General features: G+C 37.5%; 1 protein-coding gene across 18 annotated transcripts in view; it reads right to left on the reverse strand.

Annotated features, from left to right (window-relative positions):
* NEK1 (NIMA related kinase 1) overlaps positions 1-24,075 on the reverse strand; it is a 351,041-nt gene that overhangs the window by 192,134 nt on the left and 134,832 nt on the right. For 13 of the 18 annotated variants that reach the window (XM_037830993.1, XM_037830995.1, XM_037830988.1 and 10 more), the window contains 2 exons: positions 11,018-11,181; positions 10,806-10,937 (listed from right to left, as the gene is read on the reverse strand). The exons of 3 other annotated variants lie outside the window; for them this stretch is intronic. In XM_037830993.1, the coding sequence (XP_037686921.1) occupies positions 10,806-10,937; positions 11,018-11,181 (296 nt within the window). The remainder of the gene's footprint in view (positions 1-10,805; positions 10,938-11,017; positions 11,182-24,075) is intronic. 2 more of the 18 variants (XM_037830992.1, XM_037830990.1) reach the window with 1 other exon arrangement.

Genomic DNA, 24,075 nt, shown 5'->3' on the forward strand with positions numbered 1-24,075 from the left:
CTTTGTGGTGTGTGGGGAAATGATTCTTGTGGGGTTCAGCTGGTGAACTCAGTTTGGGTGTGCTGTTGAAGCTGTCCGCCCTGAATGTTGGGCGTGTGTCTGGGAGGTTAGGGAGGCAGGGCAGCTTTACTATTCAAACCTCCCAGGTGTTCCCAGAAATTCAAGGCTGTTGTAAGAGTCTAAGCCTTCACTTCAGTTTCGACCCAGATTTTCTCTGTCGCTGACCCACAAACCACTGGCATTGATATAGCGTCCCCTGGTTTTCTGAGTAGGCCCCCCTTCTCAGCTGTGATCTTCCAGGACCTCTGCTGAGGGAAGGCTGTGCTACGTCATAAGTGCGCGCCATCCCTCAAGGGAAGCCCTGGGCCACTGGGCCATGCAGGGGCGCTCTCAGCCTGATGCAAAGATGGCTGAATGGGGCGTCTCAACCTCCCCCCCCTTTTTGCACAGTTCCTCCTTCCCAGCTCCAGGACAACTGGTGTGGCTCTGGGCTGTGGGCACGGTCTCCAGCCTGCCGTGGAGCCAGCTGCAAGCAGCGGGGTTTCTTTCTCCTTTTGGCTCTCTCCTCCACTCCCCTGGCCCTGAGGGAATCTGCAGCGGGCTATCCTCCACGCCAGACACCAAGAGGTTGACACAGCCCGCTCCTACTGTGCTTCACTGCGCAGTTCCCACCATAGCAACTGCAGCTGCTCCCGGGTTTTTCCTTTTTTTTTTTAAAGGAACCAGTCTGTCTCCAAATGCCAACCCCCGGCTTCCCCACACCACAGCGCAGCCGCGGGTCTTTCAGCCAGCTTACTCACTCGTTTCAGAATGCAGACTCCCAGTTTCACCAAGTGCATGGCCCCTGTGGTTCTAGCAGACCTTGTCCAGATGGTATATCGCTGAAACCAGTATTCTGGGTCACCTTCTGGTTTTTACCTAGTATTTTTCACTGAGGTGTTTTTTTGCCCTGTCTCACCTAGCCACCCTCTTAGGTTCTCCCCTTCTACCTCATTTTTGAAGAAGAGTTTTCCTGGATAAAGAATTCTTGGCTGGCAATTTTTCACTTTCAGAATCTTAAATGTATCATAGCACTGCCTTCTTGCCTGCTTGGGGCCTGATGTGTAGTCAGTTCTTAATCTTATGTGAACTCCACTGTATGCAGTGAATTGCTTTTCTCTTGCTGCTTTCAGAAGTCTCTTCTCTCTGACAGTCTGATTAGTACGTGTCTTGGAGTGTGTCTATTTGGATTTATTCTATTTGGATACTTCTAGACTCCTTTATTTCCAAATTTATGTCTTTTTTAAGTGTTGGGAAATTTTCTGCAATAATCTCCTGGCCCTTTATTCTTTTCTTCTCCTTCTAGGACACCTATGATTCTTATATCTGTACACTTTGTTTTGCCCATCACTTCTCTGAGATCCAGTTCAAATTTTTCCATTTTTTCCTCCATGTGTTCGTTTGTGCATTCACATTCAGGTGCTCTGTCCTCTAGTTCACTTACTCTTTCTTCTGCCTCTTCAAATCAGTAGTTGTGTCTCTATTATATTTTAATTTCATCTACAGTACTTTTACTTCTATAATATCTATTATTTTTCTAATTATACTTTAAAATTCTTCTTTATGCTCTTCTAGTGTCTTCTTGATATCCTTTATCTCCTTAACTATCTTGCCGAAATAATTTAGGAGATATGTTTGAACATCTGAGTCTCCTCTGACCTTCTGATTGTCTGGCACAGCCATATCTTGTTTCTTCATATGCCTTGTGATTTTCTGCTGGTTTGGGGGCATCTGAATATCTTGATAGTTATTTTGAAAGCTGATATCCCTCTCTGTCTAAGATTTTGTTGTCCCTTGGGTTCTTGTTGAAGGTCTCCTTTGGTACTTGGTTTGTCAATAATTTCCAGCCAACCCAGTGCCAGGGTCTCACGCAGGGGGTATAACCCATTTTGGAAGGCTCTTAGAGGGTGGGCAGAAAAGCAGCTTGCCAAATTTCACTTTCCCCGACTTTCCAGCAGATGGCACTCTTGGGCCACCTGTTCCCCTTAATCCTTCCTCTTCACAACTGCAGCAGCCCCCTGGGCAGAGTCCACAACAAGTCAAGGTGCAGTTCAAGGCTGGGGGTCCCAGAGGGTTGCCCTCTCCGGCCAACTCTTCACTCAGGATTATTCTGCTTCTCCCTATTTTGTGATGCCACTTATTAGTGATGACTAGAAATAGCAAATTTGCAGACATAGTAAGCAGATAAGAAGTTACTGGGAAAAGGAGAAATGGAGGTAGTGGGGAAGGGGGAGCATTTGTATAAAGAAACATTAAAATAAAATCCTTAAGAAAAGAAAATAAAATGCCCTGGAGCCACTGCCTGGGTTTCAGTTCAACTCCTCAACTTTGTGAACTGGGGCAAGTACTGAGTCTCTCAGTTTCCAAAAAGGAAAAATTTAAAAAAAAAGAGGAATTAAAAAAAAATATTTATAATTGATCAAACCATTTAACCCAGTAGTAGTCTAAGATACAGAATTGATGACAATTGAAGGAATAAATGTAGTACAAGAATGTACAAAAGAGTGAAAATTTACAGACAACTTTTATATTAAGGAAATTGCCAGATAAACTACAGCACATTCATATGCTGGAATGTACTTATATGGACATTATGATTCCCTGGAAGCAACTGTAAAATGGGAAAATTTATGGTAAAAATAACGAATTAAAAAAATAAAAATCTGTATATATGATGTGATCTCCATTATCTGCAGTGGGGAGGTAGAGGGAGCATGCAAAAACAATGAAAAAAATTAGACCAAAATCTTCACAGTGCCTGCCTCTGCAGGGAATGACTGAGTGATTTTCTTTGGTGTTTTTTAACACCCTCCTATATCTCCAATTTTTCTAAAGCTAACCTGCATCACTTGCACAAACAGAAGAACAACACACATATCCAAAAGCCACTTGTGACTTTCCTTTAGGTTTTCTTTTTCCCTGTAGAGGAAGAGGGAGAGAACTATAGTAAAATAGGTAGGGATGTGTGGTTAAAGAGATCCTTACATGAAATGGAAATTAGATCGTTAGCTACTGGTATTTTTAAAATACAAAACATACTACATTCTTGAACTCAGCAAAGCAATCAGTATTAAAAACAAACCCGAGGATGAGAGGAGGAAAATAAACAACAAATGCCTTCAAATAAAGCAAAATACTAAGGGGCAAAAACAATAGTTTAATTTTGATGGAACAATGAAAGCTCTTGATCAATGATAGTGTATATGTAAAGATGAGAGTATGTGTATCAGCAAGAATCAATTTATGAGAATAATACAGACATTGTAGAATCTCCTCTTTACCAACTATTACCAGCCATGAACAATAAAGACATTTTTATTCTTAAGGCAAATTATAATAATTTGAAGGCTTTTCTATTACCTTTCTTTTTCATTTACAAGGAGTTTACAGGAGAGAAGTGAATCCTTCTAACATGTCCAATTTTATTAATTTATGAAATTCTTTTCCTAAGTTAACCCATTAGTTAACTCTACCATGATCTGAAAATAAAGAAAATAAACTTGCCTTCTCAATATTAATCTATAAGATCAACACACTAAAAGAAAGATAAGAATTGAAAAGTTATCCCCGAAAAACAGAATAGCTTGCAGGCAAACGTAAGGATTTGTTGAAATCTGATCTTATTAACATGGCTAAAGGAAAAAAAACAAAGACGATGATGGTCATGGTTATGATAGTGATGATGATGATGTGTGGCAGAGAAACTTCCTTTGGGCAGTGGTTTCCAAGCAAGACCAAGGGACAGCATGCCCAAATCAAAGCCTTGAGTCTTCTTCACACATGCTTATTTCTAATGTTCAGAAGCAAGAATCAAGCTGTGATATCAACCTGGAGGACCAACAAATCCAGGAATAGAACAGCAGGAACTAGCCAGTGTTGGTCCTCTGACCAGTGATAATCCATTACTAAGTTTTCAAAAACTCTCAATATAAAGAAACAACAATGTAATTTTTACAAATCCAAGTTTATAAAATCCAAAAATATATACTTTATTCCAAGATAATGTCAGCCTACTTTTTTCAGGGAGTTTCACTGAAACTTTATTTCGTTTCATTTCGCATCCCCTTTTTGGTCAAGAAGATGTTCTTGATCCCACAAAGTCGGGTCCAGGTTCATCTTCGGGAGTCATATCCTGCATTGCCAGGGAATCAGATCTCATATAAGGGGGAGGGCAGTGATTTCACCTGCCAAGTTGGCTTAGCTAGAGAGAGAGGACCACATCCAAGCAACAAAGAGGTACTCAAAGGGAGACTCTTAGGCACAATTATAACAAGGTTTAGCCTCTCCTTTGCTGTGACGAGCTTCATAAGGGCAGGTCCCATGATAGAGGGCTTGGCACATCAAACCGCCAGTCCTCAATATTTGTGAGAACATCAGTAACAATCCAGGAGAGGAAGCCCAACACCTCTGCATTTTCCCCCAGCTCCTCAGGGAGACCCTGCATATATATTTTTATTCTCTGTCCAAATTACTTTGGGATGTGTCGCTACTTCACACCAACCTATGCAAACCTACCAGGTCTTACTTCCTATTAAAAGTTTCATGTAATAACGGTGTTTGAATGAACTGTGCGAGCTAAATTGTTTAGGAAACATAGATCTTGCACCAACTAAACATCTCTTTCCTTGGTCTCACATGGAATTTGAAGTTTTAAAATGCAGTCAGTATTGTCCTTTGGCCCGATCTGCCCTAGTCCTAACCACATCTGCTTCATTCATCTCTCTAGTTGAAGTCTGGAATCTTTTTCAGCCTTTTTAACAGTTGCTTCATGTGCTAATACTGACATTCACATCTGCCAAGTTCTAGCTCTGAGTTTCAGGTGTCACACAGATACCATAAGTTCCAGGGTCTGATCCATTTTGAGTTTATTTTTGTATATGGTGTGAAGTAGGGGTCCACATTCATTCTTTCACAAATAGAGATCTAGTTTTCCCAGCACCATTTGTTAAAAAGACTATTGGTTCCCAATTGGGTGGCCTTCGCCCCCTTGTCAAAAATCAGTTGGACATAAATGTGAGGATTGGTTTCTCAGCTCTCAATTTGATTCCATTGTTCTATGTGTCCATCCTTGTGCCAGTATCATGCTGTTTTGATTACTGTGGTTTTACAATAAGTTTTAAGATTGGGAAATGTGGATCTTCCAATTTTGTTCTTTTTCAAGATGGTTCTGGCTATGTGGGGACCCTTACCCTTCCATAAACATTTGATGATTGGCTTTTCCATTTCTGCAAAGAACATTGTTAAAATTTTGATTGGGATTGTGTTGAATCTGTAAATCACTGTGGGTAGAAGTGACATCTTAACAATATTTAGTACTCTAACCTGTGAAAACAGAATGTCCTTCCACTTATTTAGGTCTTCTTTGATTTTTTTAGCAATGTTTTGTAGTTTTCCAAAAACAAGTCCTTTACAACCTCAGTTAGATTTACTCCTAGATAGTTCATTCTTTTAGTTGCTATCATATATGGAGTTTTGTTTTTCCTTGATTTCTTCTTTCAATTGTTCATTACTACTATAGAGAAACACTACCGATTTTTGGATGTTGATCTTGTAACCAAACCACCACTTTGCGGAATTCACTTATTAGCTCTAGGAGCTTTGTTTAGGATTCAGCAGGACATTGTGTACATAGGGTCAAGTGATTTGCAAACAGAGAAAGTATTTCTTCTAACTTTCTATTTTGGATGCTTTTTCTTTCTTTTTCTTGCCTAACTGCTCTGGTTAGAAATTTAAATACAAGATGAGGTATCCTTATCTGGCTTTGGTGAGAGAGTGATGATAGCCTTGTAGAATAATTAGAGAGTGTACGCTCCTCTTCCAGTTTTTTGGATGAGGTTGAGCAGGATTGGTGTCAAGTTTTTCAGGAATGTTTGGTACAATTCTCCTTTTAAAGCCATCTGTTTCTGGTCTTTTTTTTATTGGGAGGTTCTAGATTATTGATTTGATCTCTTTACTAGTTACTGATTTGTTGAGATCATCTATTTCTTCTTGAGTCAGTGAAGGCAGCACGTGTGTTTCTAGGAATATTTCTATTTCATCGAGGTTATGAAATTTGTTGACGTACAGCTGTAGTATCCACTTACAATCCCTTTTATTTTGGGGGTCAGTAGTAATGTCCCTGTTTTTATTCCTGATATTAAGTCATTTGGATCCTCTCTCTTTTTTACTTTCTCAATGCAGCTAAAGGTTTCTCAATGTTACTGCTCTTTTCAAAGAACTAACTTTTGATACCATTAATGCTCCCTGGTTTTTTTGGTTTGTTTGTTTTTGGTCTCTTATTTCATTTCATTTCTCTCTACTGTAACCTTTGTTATTTCCTTCCTCTGTTCATGTTGGCTTTAGTTTGCACTTCTTTTTCTATTTCTCCAGTTTTCAAGTTAGGTCTCTGATTCGAAATCTTTTTTCTTTTTTAATGTAAGCATTTGGAGCTATAAATTTCCCTCTAAGCGCTGCCTTTGCTGGATCCTATAATATGTTGTATTTCACTTTCATTTGCCACAAGATATTTCCTAATTTCCCCTGTGATTTCCTCTTTAACCCAATGGTTGTTAAAGAGTATATTTTAAATTTTCCACATATTTCTGAATTTTCCATTTCTTCCTCTGTTATTGATTTTTAGCTTAATTCCAGTGTGGTGAGAGAAGATACATTGTATGATTTCAATATTTTTGAATTTAGTAGGATTTGTTTTGTGACCTAACATATGACCTATCCTGGAGAATGATCCAAACGCATTTAAGAATGTATATTCTGTTGCTATTGGGCGAAGTGTCCAATATGTGTCTGTTAGGTGTAGTTAGTTTAGGGTATCATTAGAGTCTTCTATTTCCTTATTGACCTTCTGTCTTAATGTTCTATCCATTAGTGAACATACTATATTAAAGTCTCCTAACATTAATGTAGAACCATCAGTTTCTCCCGTCAAATATGTCAGTATTTGCTTCATATTTTGGATGGCACTGCTGTTAGGTGCATAAATACTTATAACTGTCTCATCTTCTTGTTGAACTGACCCCTTTATCAATATATAAAGACCATGTTTGTCCCTCATAACTATTTCTGACTTAAAGTCTGTTATATCTGGTATTAATATAGCTACCCCAGCTCTCTTTTGGTCACTACCTTGCATGGTATATATTTTCCCACTTTCAACCTACTTATTTCTCTGAATTTAAGGTGAGTCTCTTGTTGACAGCATAGAGCTGGGTCATGGTTTTTTTTATCCATCCTGCCAATCTCTACTTTTGACTGGAAAGTTTAACCTACTGACATTTAAAATCACTACTGATAATGTAGGACTTTCTTTGGCTATTTAGTCTTTTTCAGTCTTAAACCTTTTTTGCTTCTCAATTCTTTTGTTAATGCCTACTTTCATATATATATATATATATATATATATACGTATTGTACCATACTGAGTCCCTTCTCATTTATTTCTGGATATATTTTTCATATAATTTACTTGTGGTTACCATGGGGTTAAAATTTAATATCCCAAATATATAATAGTAATATTTAATTTGAAACCAATTTGAATTCAATGACATACACATACACTGTTCCTATACCCCTCGGTACCCCAAACTTTTTTGTCCTTGTCATAAATAACACCTTTGTACATTGTACATCTTAAATCATAGATTTATCATTACTTTTATGCATTTACATTTTAGCACCCATAAGGAGAAAGAAGTGGAGTAACATACCAAACAATATAATACAATAGTACTGGCACTTATAATTACCCAAAGGGTTACCTTTACCATTGGTCTTTATTTCTTTATGCCACTTTGATCCACTAAATAGTGTCCTTTTCTTTCAGTCAGAAGAACTCCTTTTAGCATTGCTTGTAGGGCAGGTCTAATGGTGGTTAACTTCTCAGATTTTGTTTATCTGTGAATGTCACGACCTCTTCTAGTTTTTGAAAGGAACTCTTGTCAGGTATAACATTCTTGGTTGGCAGTATTTTTCTTTCATCACTTTTAAGTATTTCAACCTACTGCCTTCTTGCCTCCATGGTTTCTGATGACAAATCAGGACTTAATCTAATAGGAACTCCTTTGTACATAATACATTGCTTTTCTTTTGCAGCTATCAGAACTCTCTTGCTGTCCTTTACATTCGATAGTATAATCAATATATGATGGGGTGTATTTTTTTCCTTCGTGTTTATTCAGATAGGGGTGAGCAGAAGATAGAAACAGTGAACTCGAAGACAAGATATTTCAAATGAGTTTGGTGTTCTCTGGGCTTCTTGGATGTGCATAATTTACATCTTTTGCTAAACTTGGGAAATTCTCTGTCATTTCTTCTCTGAATATTCCTTCCACTCCTTTCTCTTTCTTCTCCTTCTGGGATTCCCATAATGTGCATATTGGTATGATGGATGGTATCCCAGAGGTCTTTGGCTACTTTCACTTTTTATAATTGTTTTATCTGTCTGCTCCTCAGCCTGACTCATTTGAAATATCTTATCTTTGAGTTCACTGTTTCTATTTTCTGCTCAGACCTATCTGTTACAGAAATCCTGCTGGGCATTTTTAAAGTTCAGTTATTGTATTCTTCAATTCCATTAGCTTTGTTTGGATCCTTTTCAAAATTTCTCTTTACTGAGATTTTCATATTGTACACTCATTGATTTCCTGATATCCTTTAGTTCTTTTTCTGTTATTTTCATTCATTGCCTTGAGCATATTGAAGATCATTTAAAAAAAATCTTTGTCCAGTATGTCCACAGTCTGGTCTTCCTTGTTGATGTTTTCTGGTTTTTATCCTCTTCCTTTGGATGGGCCATCATTTCCTGTTTTTTTTCTGTGTGTGTGTGTATGTGTGTGTGTGTGTGACTTATAATCTTTTGTTTCACACTATACATTTTATGATTTAAAAATATTAACTCTGGGATTTATTCCCTGAGATGTCTGTTTCTTAAATTGTAAGCAAGTGGTTTACATGATACATAGTTTCTTGACTATCAGGAGCTTTTAACATAACAAGCAAATCTAAGCAAAAACACCTTTCACTAACTTTGCAAATTTTTTTGCGCTAGCTGGAGAGATCTGTCAGAATTCAGCCATCCCATCAGGCAGATGAGCCCAAAGAGAATGCAAAGTGTTCCTTCCAGTCTTTTCTGGGCCTGTGTCTCCTCCTGGTCTTGTGCTTGCTAGTGGCCTTAGGGGTTTCCCTGTTAAGAAGTTTTTGAATGTCTCGTCTGCATTACCCTGAAAGAGATCTTCTCCCTCTCCTGGGTCTTCCACTACAGGACTTTGCTGTAGGCAGTCCACATCAACTGTTCCTTACACTCCTTTTCTCTCAAACTGCTTTTGCATGGAGGAAAAACTGGGGTTGGGGGGAGGCGGTGCATACAGTGGACAGGAGTTTCTCAACTCAGTCTTTCCCAGCAGGAACAAGGCCAGGGACCCTCAAAGGGAGCACAAGATGGCTCCAAAGTGCCCTGGGGAAGCCAGGAAGGGTGCCAGGAACTTCTTCCACAGATCCCCAAAGGTGCACTTTCTTGATTCGGGCCCTACCCAGCCAGTGCAGCCTTTCAACTGTCCTCCTCAGTGCTGAGAAAGCATATCATGTTTAATTCTGCTCCGCAGACTTTGTTCAGGGCAGGCTGGAACAATGGGTGTCCTTGGAGCCTCAGGCCCAAGAGATCGAAGTAGCTAATCAAAAGCCACGATAACTGATCAGCCCAATCGGATCTACCAAATTTGGGGAAGTGGAATTTTATGTTCCTCTCTGCACCAGCAAGCTACACCAGTACTGGCCCCACTGCTGCCAGATGCAAGAGGGGGGATGAGCACCAGTAACCAACCCAAAGAGAGAGAAATTTACTAGTTTTTATCATAATTTACCAGTCTCTTCCTCCTGCTCTTCCCTGGATGCTACAGTGTGTTTCTACTGGATTTCAGAGTTTCAGAATAGTTGATTTAGACAGTTTCTGCCTGTTTAATAACTGTTCCGGTGGAGAGACTGATTCCTGAAGGCTCCTACTCCATCGTCTTCCCACAATTCCCCTTCATCTACATGTTAATCACCTTTTATCATCAGTGGGCATCATAAACATTTTCATAACATTCAAAAGTATTATCCTTAAAGTCACAAGGAAAAGGTAATGTACCTAAATTTTCACTAAATGCTATATGCTCTTTTGTAATTCACCACAATGTTTTATAAAAGAAATGAGAATGTCTAAGAAAACACATATGCGTGTTTAAGAAAAAAGGAACTATGCCAATTAAAACCATTGACAGCATTATTAAATTAATTTAATGAAAGAAAAGAAAACTCTAATAAACAGAATCATAGAGAGCTTTAAATCTGAGATGAATGTGAATAGAAAACATGCCAAGACAACAAAGAAAAGTGGGATTCTCAGTGATGTGGAAAACGAAGACAAAACCATGCTTTGGAATTCTGCATAGAGTTTGATTCCATTAAATGTATACTGATTCATTTAAAGGAAGTAGATGAAATAATTATTTCTATATGTTGGCTACAAGCTACCACATATCCTGTAAATATTATGATCAGCCTACAACATATAAATAAGCCACAAAACTCAGGCTGAATTGAAGAGCTATGTGATTGCCAAAATGTAATCAGGTGCCAAATGTGCAACTGGGAAAGTTATTGCATCCAGAACACAAAATATTCTACATAATCAATGGAGGAAAGATCTACAAAGTGTAGGTACTAAACTACACATGGCATGAGACAAAATTACACACAAATTTTGAATTCATGGATTGTCACAGTCCAACCTGTTTGCACTGGCTTGTTTAGACATGGCCTTCAATCTTTTCAAAGTTTTTCTAATAGCATCAGCATCAGGGAAATGGTGATGACCTGCAGACCCATTAGGAAATCCTGGACGTATTCCAGGTGGAATTCCTCTGTAGATAAATATGCATAATGACTTTCATTACTTTCTCTGAAATAAAGCATAAACAACTTCTGCAGAACACAGCCATACCTTTCTAGAAGCCTACGACCATTTATATCTCCTTTCCATTTAACTTCATTATCTTCTGCTCTTCGTTGCTGCATTTGATCAAAAATAGCGTGGTAATGTTCATACTGTCCCCGCGGAGAAAAGGATGATGGAACCACTGCCCCTCCAATGCCAGAAAAGGGAGCCTAGGAATTAAACAAAAAGGCCTATACAGTCCTCAAAAGAAAGAAGCAAATTTCAATACCTTACTTTGAAAAAGCAATTACCTAATTTGAATGTATTAATAAATAGGCAATCTAAATAAATGTTTTCCTACTATGTTATAACCATTAACAATAGAAAAGTAATATACTTTATTGCTAGTAATAAAGCATAATTTAATGTGACAAACAAAAAAGTAAAATGTTACTAAATCCAACAAAATACAGAAAAATCTGAAAGTTTCAGAACAAGCTTCTAATATACAGCTCATGTGATCCCATTTATTGTTTAAATATGTATGGTTTCTAAGTAAAGCAGAGCCTGCTTTTAAAACATTAAAAAATATATGTACCAAAAACATTTGCATATGCATTTAATATAACCCAAATCCTTCAATTCATCAAACAGACATTGAGGTATAAACACCACTGAGTAAAGAAGCAAAACATCATGTCTACCCTTAAGTACTTTACAGTCAAGTTAGGAAACAAAGCACAAAACCAGAAAAATATTTCAAGCCTTTGGTGAATGAACAACAATGAGGGACACTAAGTAGAAGGTACTGAACATATACACAAGATAGAAAAATTTATCAGAACTAACGTCCCTCCAGCCCCCCAGAAAAGCTTGGAAAAACATAGTATTGAACCTGGTCTGGAAAGCAATGTAACCAAGAGACATAAAATAAGAGCTGAGATATTAAAATAAAAATAAGCAATAGAGGTATATATTTGGGTGTTGGCAGGAAAGGGAGAACAGAAGTATAAAGGATCAAGTAAACAGACAAGTATGATTAGAAGGAAGGCAAATAGGGAACATTAAACTTGGCCATAAAAATTGGTATAGCTAACTATATCAGATCTGGGTGTTCAAGTTAATACAGTAAACAACGAAAGCATTTACAAACTGTCTAGCAGGAGCAATATACCAAAATAGTTTTTAAGAAGGTCAATAATTCAATCCTTTGCATGATAAACAGGAATGAGGGAGAGATCAAGATAGATTAGAAGGCTGTTATACCAACCTCAAGTCAAGAAGCCTAGAAATAAAGAAAAGTGTTCAATAAAAAAGGCAATGCTAGAAGAGGTTATGGATACTCTGCAGAAATGACAAAGGATAAAGACAAAGACATATAGAGAAACACAGAGCCATAAGAACTCAACCACATGAAAAACCCATATTTAGGAAAAACTTCCAGGGAAGATGGTGGGGTAGGGAGCTCCAGGACTCAGTGGTTCCTCCAAAACAAGCAGGAATGGTCTGAAACAACTGTTCTGGGGCTCCTAAGGCCAGAAGAACACTGCACAGTATCCAGGGAAGAATGGGAGGAAGAGGCTGTTAAACTACTCTAAACAACTGTGAATTGCTCTCTCTGCACAGCAGCTTCAAGTATCCAAAGAACAGCAAACTAATCCCAAAGCAAGCAGGAGAAAAGAAATAAAGATTAGAGCAGAAATAAGAGAAAATGAGAATAAAAATATAAATAAATAAAGAGAATTAACAAAACCAAAAGCTGGTTATTTGAGAAGATCAATAAAATTGACAAACCCTTAGCTAGGCTGACAAGGAAAAAAGAAGATGCAAATAAATAAAATCAGAAATAAGAGGGGGGATATTACTTCTAACCCACAGAAATAAAAGGGACCATAAGAGGATATTATGAACAACTGTATGTCAACAAATTAGACAACTTACATGACTCAGGAAAATTCCTAGAAACATACAAGCAACTTACACTGACTTCAGAATAGAAGACTTCAACACACCAACACAGGTAAAGACACTGAATCAGTCATCAAAATCCGCGAGCAAAGAAAGGTCCAGGACCAGATCGCTTCAGACGTGAATTCTACCAGTCATTCCCAGAAGATTTAATGCCAATCCTGCTCAAACTCTTCTAAAAATTTGAACAACAGGGAACACTACCTAACTCATTCTGTGAGGCCAACGTATCCAAGAAAGCCAAATAAAGATATTCCAAGAAAAGAAAATTACAGACCAATTTCTCTTATAATATAGATGCAAAAATCCTCAACAAGATACTTACAAATTGAATACAACAGCACATTAAAAGAATTATACACCATGATCAGGTGAGTTTTATCTCAGTTATGCAAGGGTGGTTCAGCACAAGAAAATCAATTAATGTAATATACCACATTAACAAATTGAAGGCAAAAAAACACATGATCATCTCAAATGACATGGAAAATTCATTTGACAAAATTCAGTATCTTTTCTTGATAAAAACACTTGGAAAGATAGGAATAGAAGGAAACTTCCTCAACATGATAAAAAGCATATATGAGAAACCCACAGCTAACATTGTACTCAATGGTGAAAGGCTGAAAGCTTTGCCTCTAAAATCTGGAACAAGACAAGGATGCCCACTGTCATCACTGTTATTCAACATTGTACTGGAATCTGAAGCCAGAACACTTCGGCAATGAATAAAAAAAAAAGGGTATCAAAATTGGAAAGGAAGAAGTAAAAACCTTCACTATTTGCAGATGACGTGATCCTATATAAAGTTCCAAAAAGTCTACAACAAAGCTATTAGAGTTAAAACAAAACAAAACAAAAACACAAGTTCAGCAAAGTGGCAGGATCAATATCAACACACAAAAATCAGCAATGTTTCTACACACTGCTACTGAGCAATCTGAGGAGGAAATCAAGACAAAAGTTCCATTTACAATAGCAACTAAAAGAAGTAAATATCTAGGAATAAATTTCACCAATGATGTAAAGGACTTGTACACAGAAAACTACAAAACATTGCTAAAAGAAATCAAAGAAGACCTAAACAAATGGAAAGACATTCCATCTTCATTAGAAGACTACGTATATTAACTAATTAACTAATTAACTAATTAACTAATGTCAATTCTACCCAAATTGATTTGCAGATTCAACACAATTCCAATCAAAATTCCAACAGCCTACTTGCAGAAATGGAAAAGCCAATTAGCAAATTTATTTGGAAGGGTGAGGGGCCCCAAAAAAACAAAAACATATTGGAGGACTCACACTTCCTGACTTTCAAGCATATACAAAGCTACAGTGGTGAAAATAGCATGGTACTGGCACAAGGGTAGATATATTGACCAATGAAATCAAACTGAAAGTTCAGAAATAAACTCTCATGTCTATGGCAACTTGATTTTTGACAAGGCTGCCAAGTTCACTCAACTGGGACAGAATACTCTCTTCAACAAATTGTGCTGGAAGAATTGGATATCCACATGCAAAAGAATGAAAGAGGACCCCTATTTCACACCATATCCAAAAATTGACTCAAAATAGATCAAATACCTAAATATAAGAACCAAGACTATAAAATTCCTAGAAGAAAACGTAGGGAAGCATCTTCAAATCCTGTGGTAGGCAATCGTTTCGTAGACTTTATACCCAAAGCACAAGCAATGAAATAAAAAATAGATAAATGGGACCTCCTCAAAATTAAAACTTTTGTGCATCAAAGGACTCTGTAAAGAAAGTGAAAATAAAATCTACACAATGGGAGAAAATATTTGGTAACCACATATCTGATAAGGGTTTAACATCCTGAATATATAAGGAAATCCTACAAATGAACAATAAAAAGACCAACAACCCAATTTAAAAATCGGTGAAAGACGTAAATAGACATTTCTCCAAAGATGAAATATGAATGGCTAAAAAGTACATGAAAAGATACTCAACATCACTTGCTATTAGGGAAATGCCAATCAAAACCATGAGATATCATTTCACACCTACTAGAATGGCCACTATTAAAAAAAAACAGAAAAACAGCAGTGTTGGAGAGGATGTGGAGAAGCAAGAATTACTCGTTCACTGCTGATGGGAATATAAAATGGTGTAGCTGCTGTGGAAGACAGTTTGGCACTTCTGCAGGAAGCTAAGTATAGAATTAAAATATGATCAGAAATCCTGCTACTAGGATATCCCCAGAAGAAATGAAAGCAGGGACTTGAACAGATATTGGCACACCAATTTAATAGCAGCATTATTCACAATCACCAAAAGATGGAGGAAACCCAAGTGTTCATCAACTGATGAATGGATAAACATAACATGGTACATATGTATGATGGAATATTATACAGCTGTAAAGAGAAATGAAACACATATGCAACAACATTGATGAACCTTGAGGACATTATTTTAAGTGAAATAAGTCAGATGCAAAAGGACAAATATTGTATGATTTCACTGTTATGAACGAAGTATAATAAGCAAACTCTTAGAATCTAGAATATAGGTTACCAGGAGATGGACTGGGGTTAAAGAATGGGAAGTTGATGCTTAATTTGTACAGATTTTCTATTTAAACTGATGGCAAAGGTTTGGTAATGGATGGTGGTGATGGTAGCACATTATTAAAGTATAATCAACAGCACTGAACTGTATAGGTGAATGTGGTTAAAAAAGGAAACATTAGGATGTATACATTACAAGAATAAAAATTAAAAGAAAACATAGGATTGTACAACACAATGAACTGTATTGTAGATAATGGACTATAGCTGATAGTACAAGTATAAGAACATTCTTTAATGAATTATAACAAATGTACAATACTAATGCAAAGTGGTAACAACAGGGTGGTATACAGGAAAAAAAACACCCAAGGTAATTAAAAGTTGATAAATAAAACTATTTTAATAATCTTTCATCAATTTTAACAAAGGTAACTACTGTTAAAGAAACAATACAATTATTTAAAAAAAAGTGCTGTCATCAATAGTAGCAAATATTCCATACCAATGCAAGGTGTTGGTGGTGGGGTAGTGCACGGGAATCTCGTATTTTATGCATGATTGTTTCGTAAACTCAAAACTTCTCTAATTAAAAAAAAAAAAAAAAAAAAAACCCATAGTTAGAAAATAGAGATGTCAGAAAGGATAAGAGTTAAAAATAAATAAAATTTAAGAGTTTAATTTTAAACACAAAGAAATTATCAGAGAATATGACCATAGAGATGAAAAGTAGAGTACGGGTTAAGAGAAACAGGGAACGGACAATGGGGAGTTAAGAAAAGAGTGTAGGGTTGCTGTTTGAGGTGAAGGGAAATTTCTAGTAATGGATGGTGGGAAGGTGATAGCATTACAACATTCTAAATGTGATTAATCCCAATAATGGAATGCTATGGAGAGGGTGGAAAGGGAAGATTTAGCCTGTATATATGTTTCCACAATTAAGAAGAAAAAAAAAACAATCTAAATAGATGACAACTGAATGCCAAGGATGACCCTGGATGGGATCCGAGAAGGGAGGACAGGAGGCTCAAAGGGACACAGCTGAGACATAAGGAAAAAAAAAAAAAGGAAATATAGAATGTAATCTTTGTATCATTGTTGAATCTCTTGTACTTCTTAGCTGCGCTTAATGGGATTGCATAAAAGAATGTTCTTGTTCATGGGAATTGTATATGTGAATTATAGTGTTTGTTCAAGGATGTGTGCAGCTAGCTCTCATATGTTCAGAAGACGAGCAATAGATGATGGATGATAGATAAGGAAGGAGGGAGGGAGGGAAAGAAATAGCAGTATGACAGCATGTTAAAGTTGGTGGATCGGGGTATTGGGGGGGTCAGGGAATGCTGGAGTTATATGTATGGGGGTTGTATTGTTTTTGCAACTGTTCCTATAACTTTGAATTTATTTCAAAATAAAATGTTAAAAAAAAGAATAGATGAATAATTGATTTAGATTTTTAAACAATGGGAAAAAATCAAAAGAATATTTCATGACAAGTAAAATTATATGAAATCCACACTTCAAGGTCCATGAATAAACTTTTATTGGCACACGGCCAGGCCTATGCATTTACGTGTGTTGACTCGGGCCATATTTGTGCTACATGGCAGAGTTGAGTAGATGCTGGCCTACACAGCCAAAAATATTTATCCCCCACCCCAGCCCTTTATAGAAAATATTTGGTCTAAACAATAGAGGTAAAGGTATTTTAGCAAAGTGATAGGCACACAGGAAGTGGCTAGAAAAACCAAAACATATATAAGTGACTGATTTTCCAAATTATCAGGTGGACAACACACACACACACACACACACACACATGCTCACATAAACACAAAGAAAGATGCGGACCATATCATCTATCTTCAAAATAAGTTAAATGTTTTAACTTATTTAATATAAATGGTAGGCTACCATTTACATTTAAAAGCAAATTAGGACTACAAAGCTACTGTAATTAAAACAGGGTTATACTGGCATAGGACAGACACAGACCAACTGAATAGAACTGAAAGCTAGAGAAACCCACACATCTGTGGCCAGTTGATTTCAAGAAGGGTGCCATGTGCATGCAATGGGGACAGAATAGTCTCATCAACAAATGGTGCTGGGACAACTGAAAATCCACATACAAATGAATGAATGTGGACCCCTCCCTCTCACCATACTCAAAAATTAATTCAAAATGGATCAGCAATCCAAATAGAAGAGCTAATATTATCAAACTCTTACAAGAAAACATAGGGAAGTATCTTCAGAACCTTGTAGTAGGCAATGGATTTTTAGATTCTACACCAGAAGCATGAACAACAAAAGAAAAAACAGATAAAATGGGTTTCATCAAAATAAAAACTTTTGTGCATCAAAAGACATCATCAAGAAAGCGAAAAGACAATGACAATCTACAGAACAGAAGAAAATATTTGGAAACCATTTATCTGATTAAGGTTTAATATCTAGAATATATAAAGAACTCCTATGATCAACAACAAAATGACAACAACCCAACTAAAAAATGGGCCACCAAGGATTTGAACAGACGTTTCTCCAGAGAAATATTCAAATGGCCAGTAAGTATATGAAAAGATGCTCAACATCATTAGACATTAGAGAAATGCAATTAAAACTTCAATGAGATACCATATCAGAGCCGCTAGGATGGCTCTTATTGAAAAAACGGAAAAGTACAAGCATTGGAAAAGAGAAACAGCAACCCCTGAGCACTGCTGGCAGGAAGGGTAAAGTGGTGCAGCCGCCGTGGAAAACAGTTTGGTGGTTCCTCAGCAAGGTAAACCTAGAATTACCATCTGACTCGGCAGTTCCACTCCTAGGTATAGACCCAAAAGAACTGAAAGCAGGGCCTCGGACAGGTGTTTGTACACCAGTGTTCACAGCAGCTTTATTCACAATCGTCAAAAGGTGGACACAACCCTCTCAGCGATTGTGTCCGTCGACAGATAAACGGAGAAACCAAATGTGGTCTATCAGACAATGGAATATTATTCAGGTGTAAAAAGGAATGAAGTTCTAACACATGCTACAATGTGGATGAACCTTGAAGACATAGTGAGCGAAAGAAAGGACAAATACGGTATGATTTCTTTTCTCTTATATGAAATACTTAGAAGCAGCAAATTCCCAGAATAGTGGATACCAGGGATGGTATAGCAGGAGGGAATGAGAATTACTGCCAAATGAGAATAAGTTTTGGTTTGGGGTGATAAAAACAGTCTGGAAATAGATAGCGGAGAGAAAGTTCCACCATCTTGTATGTAATGTCAGAATCGTCCACTTAAAATGGTTAACTTGATTTATGATTTATGTTATGTCTACTTTACCACCATTAAAATTTAATTAACTTTAAAAAAAAAAGTAAATAAAAAGTGTATAATACTGCTTAAGCTATTATGGAAGAATTTCATTAAGAAGAGGAAATCAATAACCTCAGATGTAGAAGTCAAATAGCACTGAAAATAAGACAAACATATTGATATGACTAAGGTTGACTGGCAGCCTTTAAAACATTTTTTTTTTTTTTCGCATGTGAAATGATCAGAATAGAAGCCAGCTATTAAAGGAGGAAGAGCTTCTAGGTGATAAAGAAAGAAACTCTGGATAACAAAAGATACAAAGACAAATTTCAGAACCACAAAAAAGTAAAAAGAAACTTGAGTGTAACCCAATTAGATAAAATTTGTTTTAACATCTTGACACCGGAAGTTGCTACAGTTTTATAAGAAACCATGATTTTAAAAAAATCACTGGAAGATAAATACAGATGAATGATTAATGATATTCAAATAGAAAGAAACGAAAGTTGCTAGAAATAGGGATAACAACAAATTAGACAGGGATCTCTGTCAAGGGGGTGCTCACATACATCCTTAAAATGCGTATCTCAGGTCAAGAATCAGAACAGAATTCCATTAAAAGATGGTCAAACGTCCTATAAAACTGGTTACACTTTGAATTTAGTCTGATGCTAATATTTTACGTGAATGTCAATGTTCTAATGTTTCTCTTAGGCAAAAACAATACTATGTAAACATCTCTGATGATGCCCATACTCAAAAAACACTGTGTAAGAAAACTGAAGAATTATGATCTTTCAAAAATAAACTATTTATACATAACATGCAGACAACAGAATTCTTCAATTTTAAATAGGCTGATAAGTTTTGACAAATGTATACATTCATATAACCAATCACATTCAAAACCATTCTATCATCCCCAAAATTCCGTCATGCCCTACTGCACTCAATGCTCCCTGACCCTAGCAACCACAGATATGCTTTCTGTGACACAATATGCACTTGTATCTAACTTCTTTCACTCAGTACAATGTTTCTGAGATTCAGCTTTGTTGTGTATGCATAATTAGGCTATTCCTTTTTATTGCTGAATAGTATTCCAATATATATGGAAACAACAGATATACCTCTTACATATTATGATCATCATGTGATCAAATTATACATAATCATTTTTCTGAAAATACATATTCATAAGAGATACATCAAAAATGGATAAAACGGAGGCAGGGCAAGATGGCAGACTGGTAAGCTGTATGTTTTAGTTACTCCTCCAGGGAAGTAGGTACAAAGCCAGGAACTGCATGGACTGGACACCACAGAGCAATCTGACTTTGGGCATACTTCATACAACTCTCATGAAAATGTGGAACTGCGGAGATCAGCGAAATCTGTAAGTTTTTGTGGCCAGGGGACCCGCACCCCTCCCTGCCAGGCTCAGTCCCGTGGGAGGAGGGGCTGTCAGATCCGGGAAGGAGAAGGGAGAACTGCAGTGGCAGCTCTTATCGGAAACTCATTCTACTGATCCAAACTCCAACCATAGATAGACTGAGACCAGACACCAGAGAATCTGAGAGCAGCCAGACCAACAGAGAGGAGACAGGCATTGAAAAAAACAGCACAAAAAACTCCAAAATAAAAGCGGAGGATTTTTGGAGTTCTGGTGAACATAGAAAGGGGAAGGGCAGAGCTCAGGCCCTGAGGCTCATATGCAAATCCCGAAGAAAAGCTGATCTCTATGCCCTGTGGACCTTTCCTTAATGGCCCTAATTGCTTTGTCTCTTAGCATTTCAATAACCCATTAGATCTGTGAGGAGGGCCCCTTTTTTTTTTTTTAATCCATTTTTCTTTTTCTAAAACAATTACTCTAAGAAGCCAAAAACAGAAAGCTTCAAAGACTTGCAATTTGGGCAGGTCAAGACAAGAGGAGAACTAAGAGAGCTCTGAGACAAAAGGCAATAATCCAGTGGCTGAGAAAATTCACTAAACACCACAACTTCCCAAGAAAAGGGGGGTCTCCGCTCACAGCCATCATCCTGGTGGACAGGAAACACTCCTGCCCATCGCCACCCCCATAGCCCAGAGCTGCCCCCAGACAACCCAGTGTGATGGAAGCGCTTCAAATAACAGGCACGCAACAAAACTGGGCGTGGACATTAGCCTTCCCTACAACCTCAGCTGATTGTCCCAGAGTTGGGAAGGTGGAGCAGTGTGAATTAATAAAGCCCCATTCAGCCATCATTTCAGCAGACTGGGAGCCTCCCTACACAGCCCAGCAGCCCAGAACCGCCCTGGGGGGACGACACTCACCTGTGACATAGCACAGTCATCCCTCACCAGAGGACCAGGGGGTGCACGGCCTGGAAGAGGGACCCACTTGCAACTCTCAGGAGCCATACGCCAATACCAAGGACTTGTGCGTCAGTGGCAGAGACAAACTGTGGCAGGACTGAACTGAAGGATGAGACTATTAAAGCACCTTTAAAACTCCAGGATCACCAGGGAGATTTCATTGTTAGAGACACCTCCCTCCCTGACTGCCCAGAAACACGCCCCATATACAGGGCGGGCAACACCAACTACACACGCAAGCTTGGTACACCAATTGGACCCCACAAGACTCACTCTCCCACTCACCACAAAGGCAAAGCAGGGGAGAACTGGCTTGTGGAGAACAGGTGGCTCGTGGACGCCACCTGCTGGTTAGCTAGAGAAAGTGTACTCCACGAAGCTGTAGATCTGATAAATTACAGATAAGGACTTCAATTGGTCTACAAATCCTAAAAGAACCCTATCAAGTTCAGCAAATGCCAAGAGGCCAAAAACAACAGAAAATTATAAAGCATATGAAAAAAACAGACGATACGGATAACCCAAGCCCAAACACCCAAATCAAAAGATCAGAAAAGACACAGCACCTAGAGCACCTACTCAAAGAACTAAAGATGAACAATGAGACCATAGTACGGGATACAAAGGATATTAAGAAGACCCTAGAAGAGCGTAAAGAAGACATTGCAAGACTAAATAAAAAAATGGATGATCTTATGGAAATTAAGGAAACTGTTGACCAAATTAAAAAGATTCTGGACACTCACAGTACGAGACTAGAGGAAGTTGAACAACGAATCAGTGACCTGGAAGATGACAGAATGGAAAATGAAAGCATAAAAGAAAGAATGGGGAAAAAAATTGAAAAAATCGAAACGGACCTCAGGGATATGATAGATAATATAAAACGTCCAAATATAAGACTCATTGGTGTTCCAGAAGGGGAAGAAAAGGGTAAAAGTCTAGGAAGAGTATTCAAAGAAATTGTTGGGGAAAACTTCCCAAATCTTCTAAACAACATAAATACACAAATCATAAACGCTCAGCGAACTCCAAATAGAATAAATCCAAATAAACACACCCCGAGACATATTCTGAACACACTATCAAACATGGAAGAGAGGGAGAAAGTTCTGAAAGCAGCAAGACGAAAGCAATTCACCACATACAAAGGAAACAGCATAAGACTAAGTAATGACTACTCAGCAGCCACCATGGAGGCGAGAAGGCACTGGCATGATATATTTAAAATTCTGAGAGAGAAAAATTTCCAACCAAGAATTCTTTACCCAGCAAAGCTCTCCTTCAAATTTGAGGGAGAGCTTAAATTTTTCACACACAAACAAATGCTGAGAGAATTTGCTAACAAGAGACCTGCCCTACGGGAGATACTAAAGGGAGCCCTACAGACAGAGAAACAAAGAAAGGACAGAGACTTGGAGAAAGGTTCAGTACTAAAGAGATTCGGTATGGGTACAATAAAGGATATTAATGGAGAGAGGGGGAAAATATATATGACAAACATAAACCAAAGGATAAGATGGCTGATTCAAGAAATGCCTTCACGGTTATAACGTTAAATGTAAATGGATTAAACTCCCCAATTAAAAGATATAGATTCGCAGAATGGATCAAAAAAAATGAACCATCAATATGTTGCATTCAAGAGACTCATCTTAGACACAGGGACACAAAGAAATTGAAAGTGAAAGGATGGAAAAAATATTTCATGCAAGCTATAGCCAAAAGAAAGCAGGTGTAGCAATATTAATCTCAGATAAAATAGACTTTAAATGCAGGGATGTTTTGAGAGACAAAGAAGGCCACTACATACTAATAAAAGGGGCAATTCAGCAAGAAGAAATAACAATCGTAAATGTCTATGCACCCAATCAAGGTGCCACAAAATACATGAGAGAAACACTGACAAAACTACAGGAAGCAATTCATGTTTCCACAATAATTGTGGAAGACTTCAACACATCACTCTCTCCTATACATAGATCAACCAGACAGAGGACCAATAAGGAAACTGAAAACCTAAACAATCTGATAAATGAATTAGATTTAACAGACATATACAGAACATTACATCCCAAATCAGCAGGATACACATACTTCTCTAGTGCTCACGGAACTTTCTCCAGAATAGATCATATGCTGGGACATTAAACAAGCCTCAATAAATTTAAAAAGATTGAAATTATTCAAAGCACATTCTCTGATCACAATGGAATACAATTAGAAGTCAATAACCATCAGAGACTTCGAAAATTCACAAATACCTGGAGGTTAAACAACACACTCCTAAACAATCAGTGGGTTAAAGAAGAAATAGCAAGAGAAATTGCTAAATATATAGAGACGAATGAAAATGGGAACACAACATACCAAAACCTATGGGATGCAGCAAAAGCAGTGCTAAGGGGGAAATTTATAGCACTAAACGCATATATTAAAAAGGAAGAAAGAGCCAAAATCAAAGAACTAATGGATCAACTGAAGAAGCTAGAAAATGAACAGCAAACCAATCCTAAACCAAGTAGAAGAAAAGAAATAACAAGGATTAAAGCAGAAATAAATGACATAGAGAACAAAAAAACAACAGAGAGGATAAATATCACCAAAAGTTGGTTCTTTGAGAAGATCAACAAGATTGACAAGCCCCTAGCTAGAGTGACAAAATCAAAAAGACAGAAGACCCATATAAACAAAATAATGAATGAAAAAGGTGACATAACTGCAGATCCTGAACAAATTAAAAAAATTATAAGAGGATACTATGAACAATTGTATGGCAACAAACTGGATAATGTAGAGGAAATGGACAATTTCCTGGAAACATATGAACAACCTAGACTGACCAGAGAAGAAATAGAAGACCTCAACCAACCCATCACAAGCAAAGAGATCCAATCAGTCATCAAAAATCTTCCCACAAATAAATGCCCAGGGCCAGATGGCTTCA

Source organism: Choloepus didactylus, chromosome 3 (assembly GCF_015220235.1).
Source record: "Choloepus didactylus isolate mChoDid1 chromosome 3, mChoDid1.pri, whole genome shotgun sequence".
Classification (NCBI taxonomy): domain Eukaryota; kingdom Metazoa; phylum Chordata; class Mammalia; order Pilosa; family Megalonychidae; genus Choloepus; species Choloepus didactylus.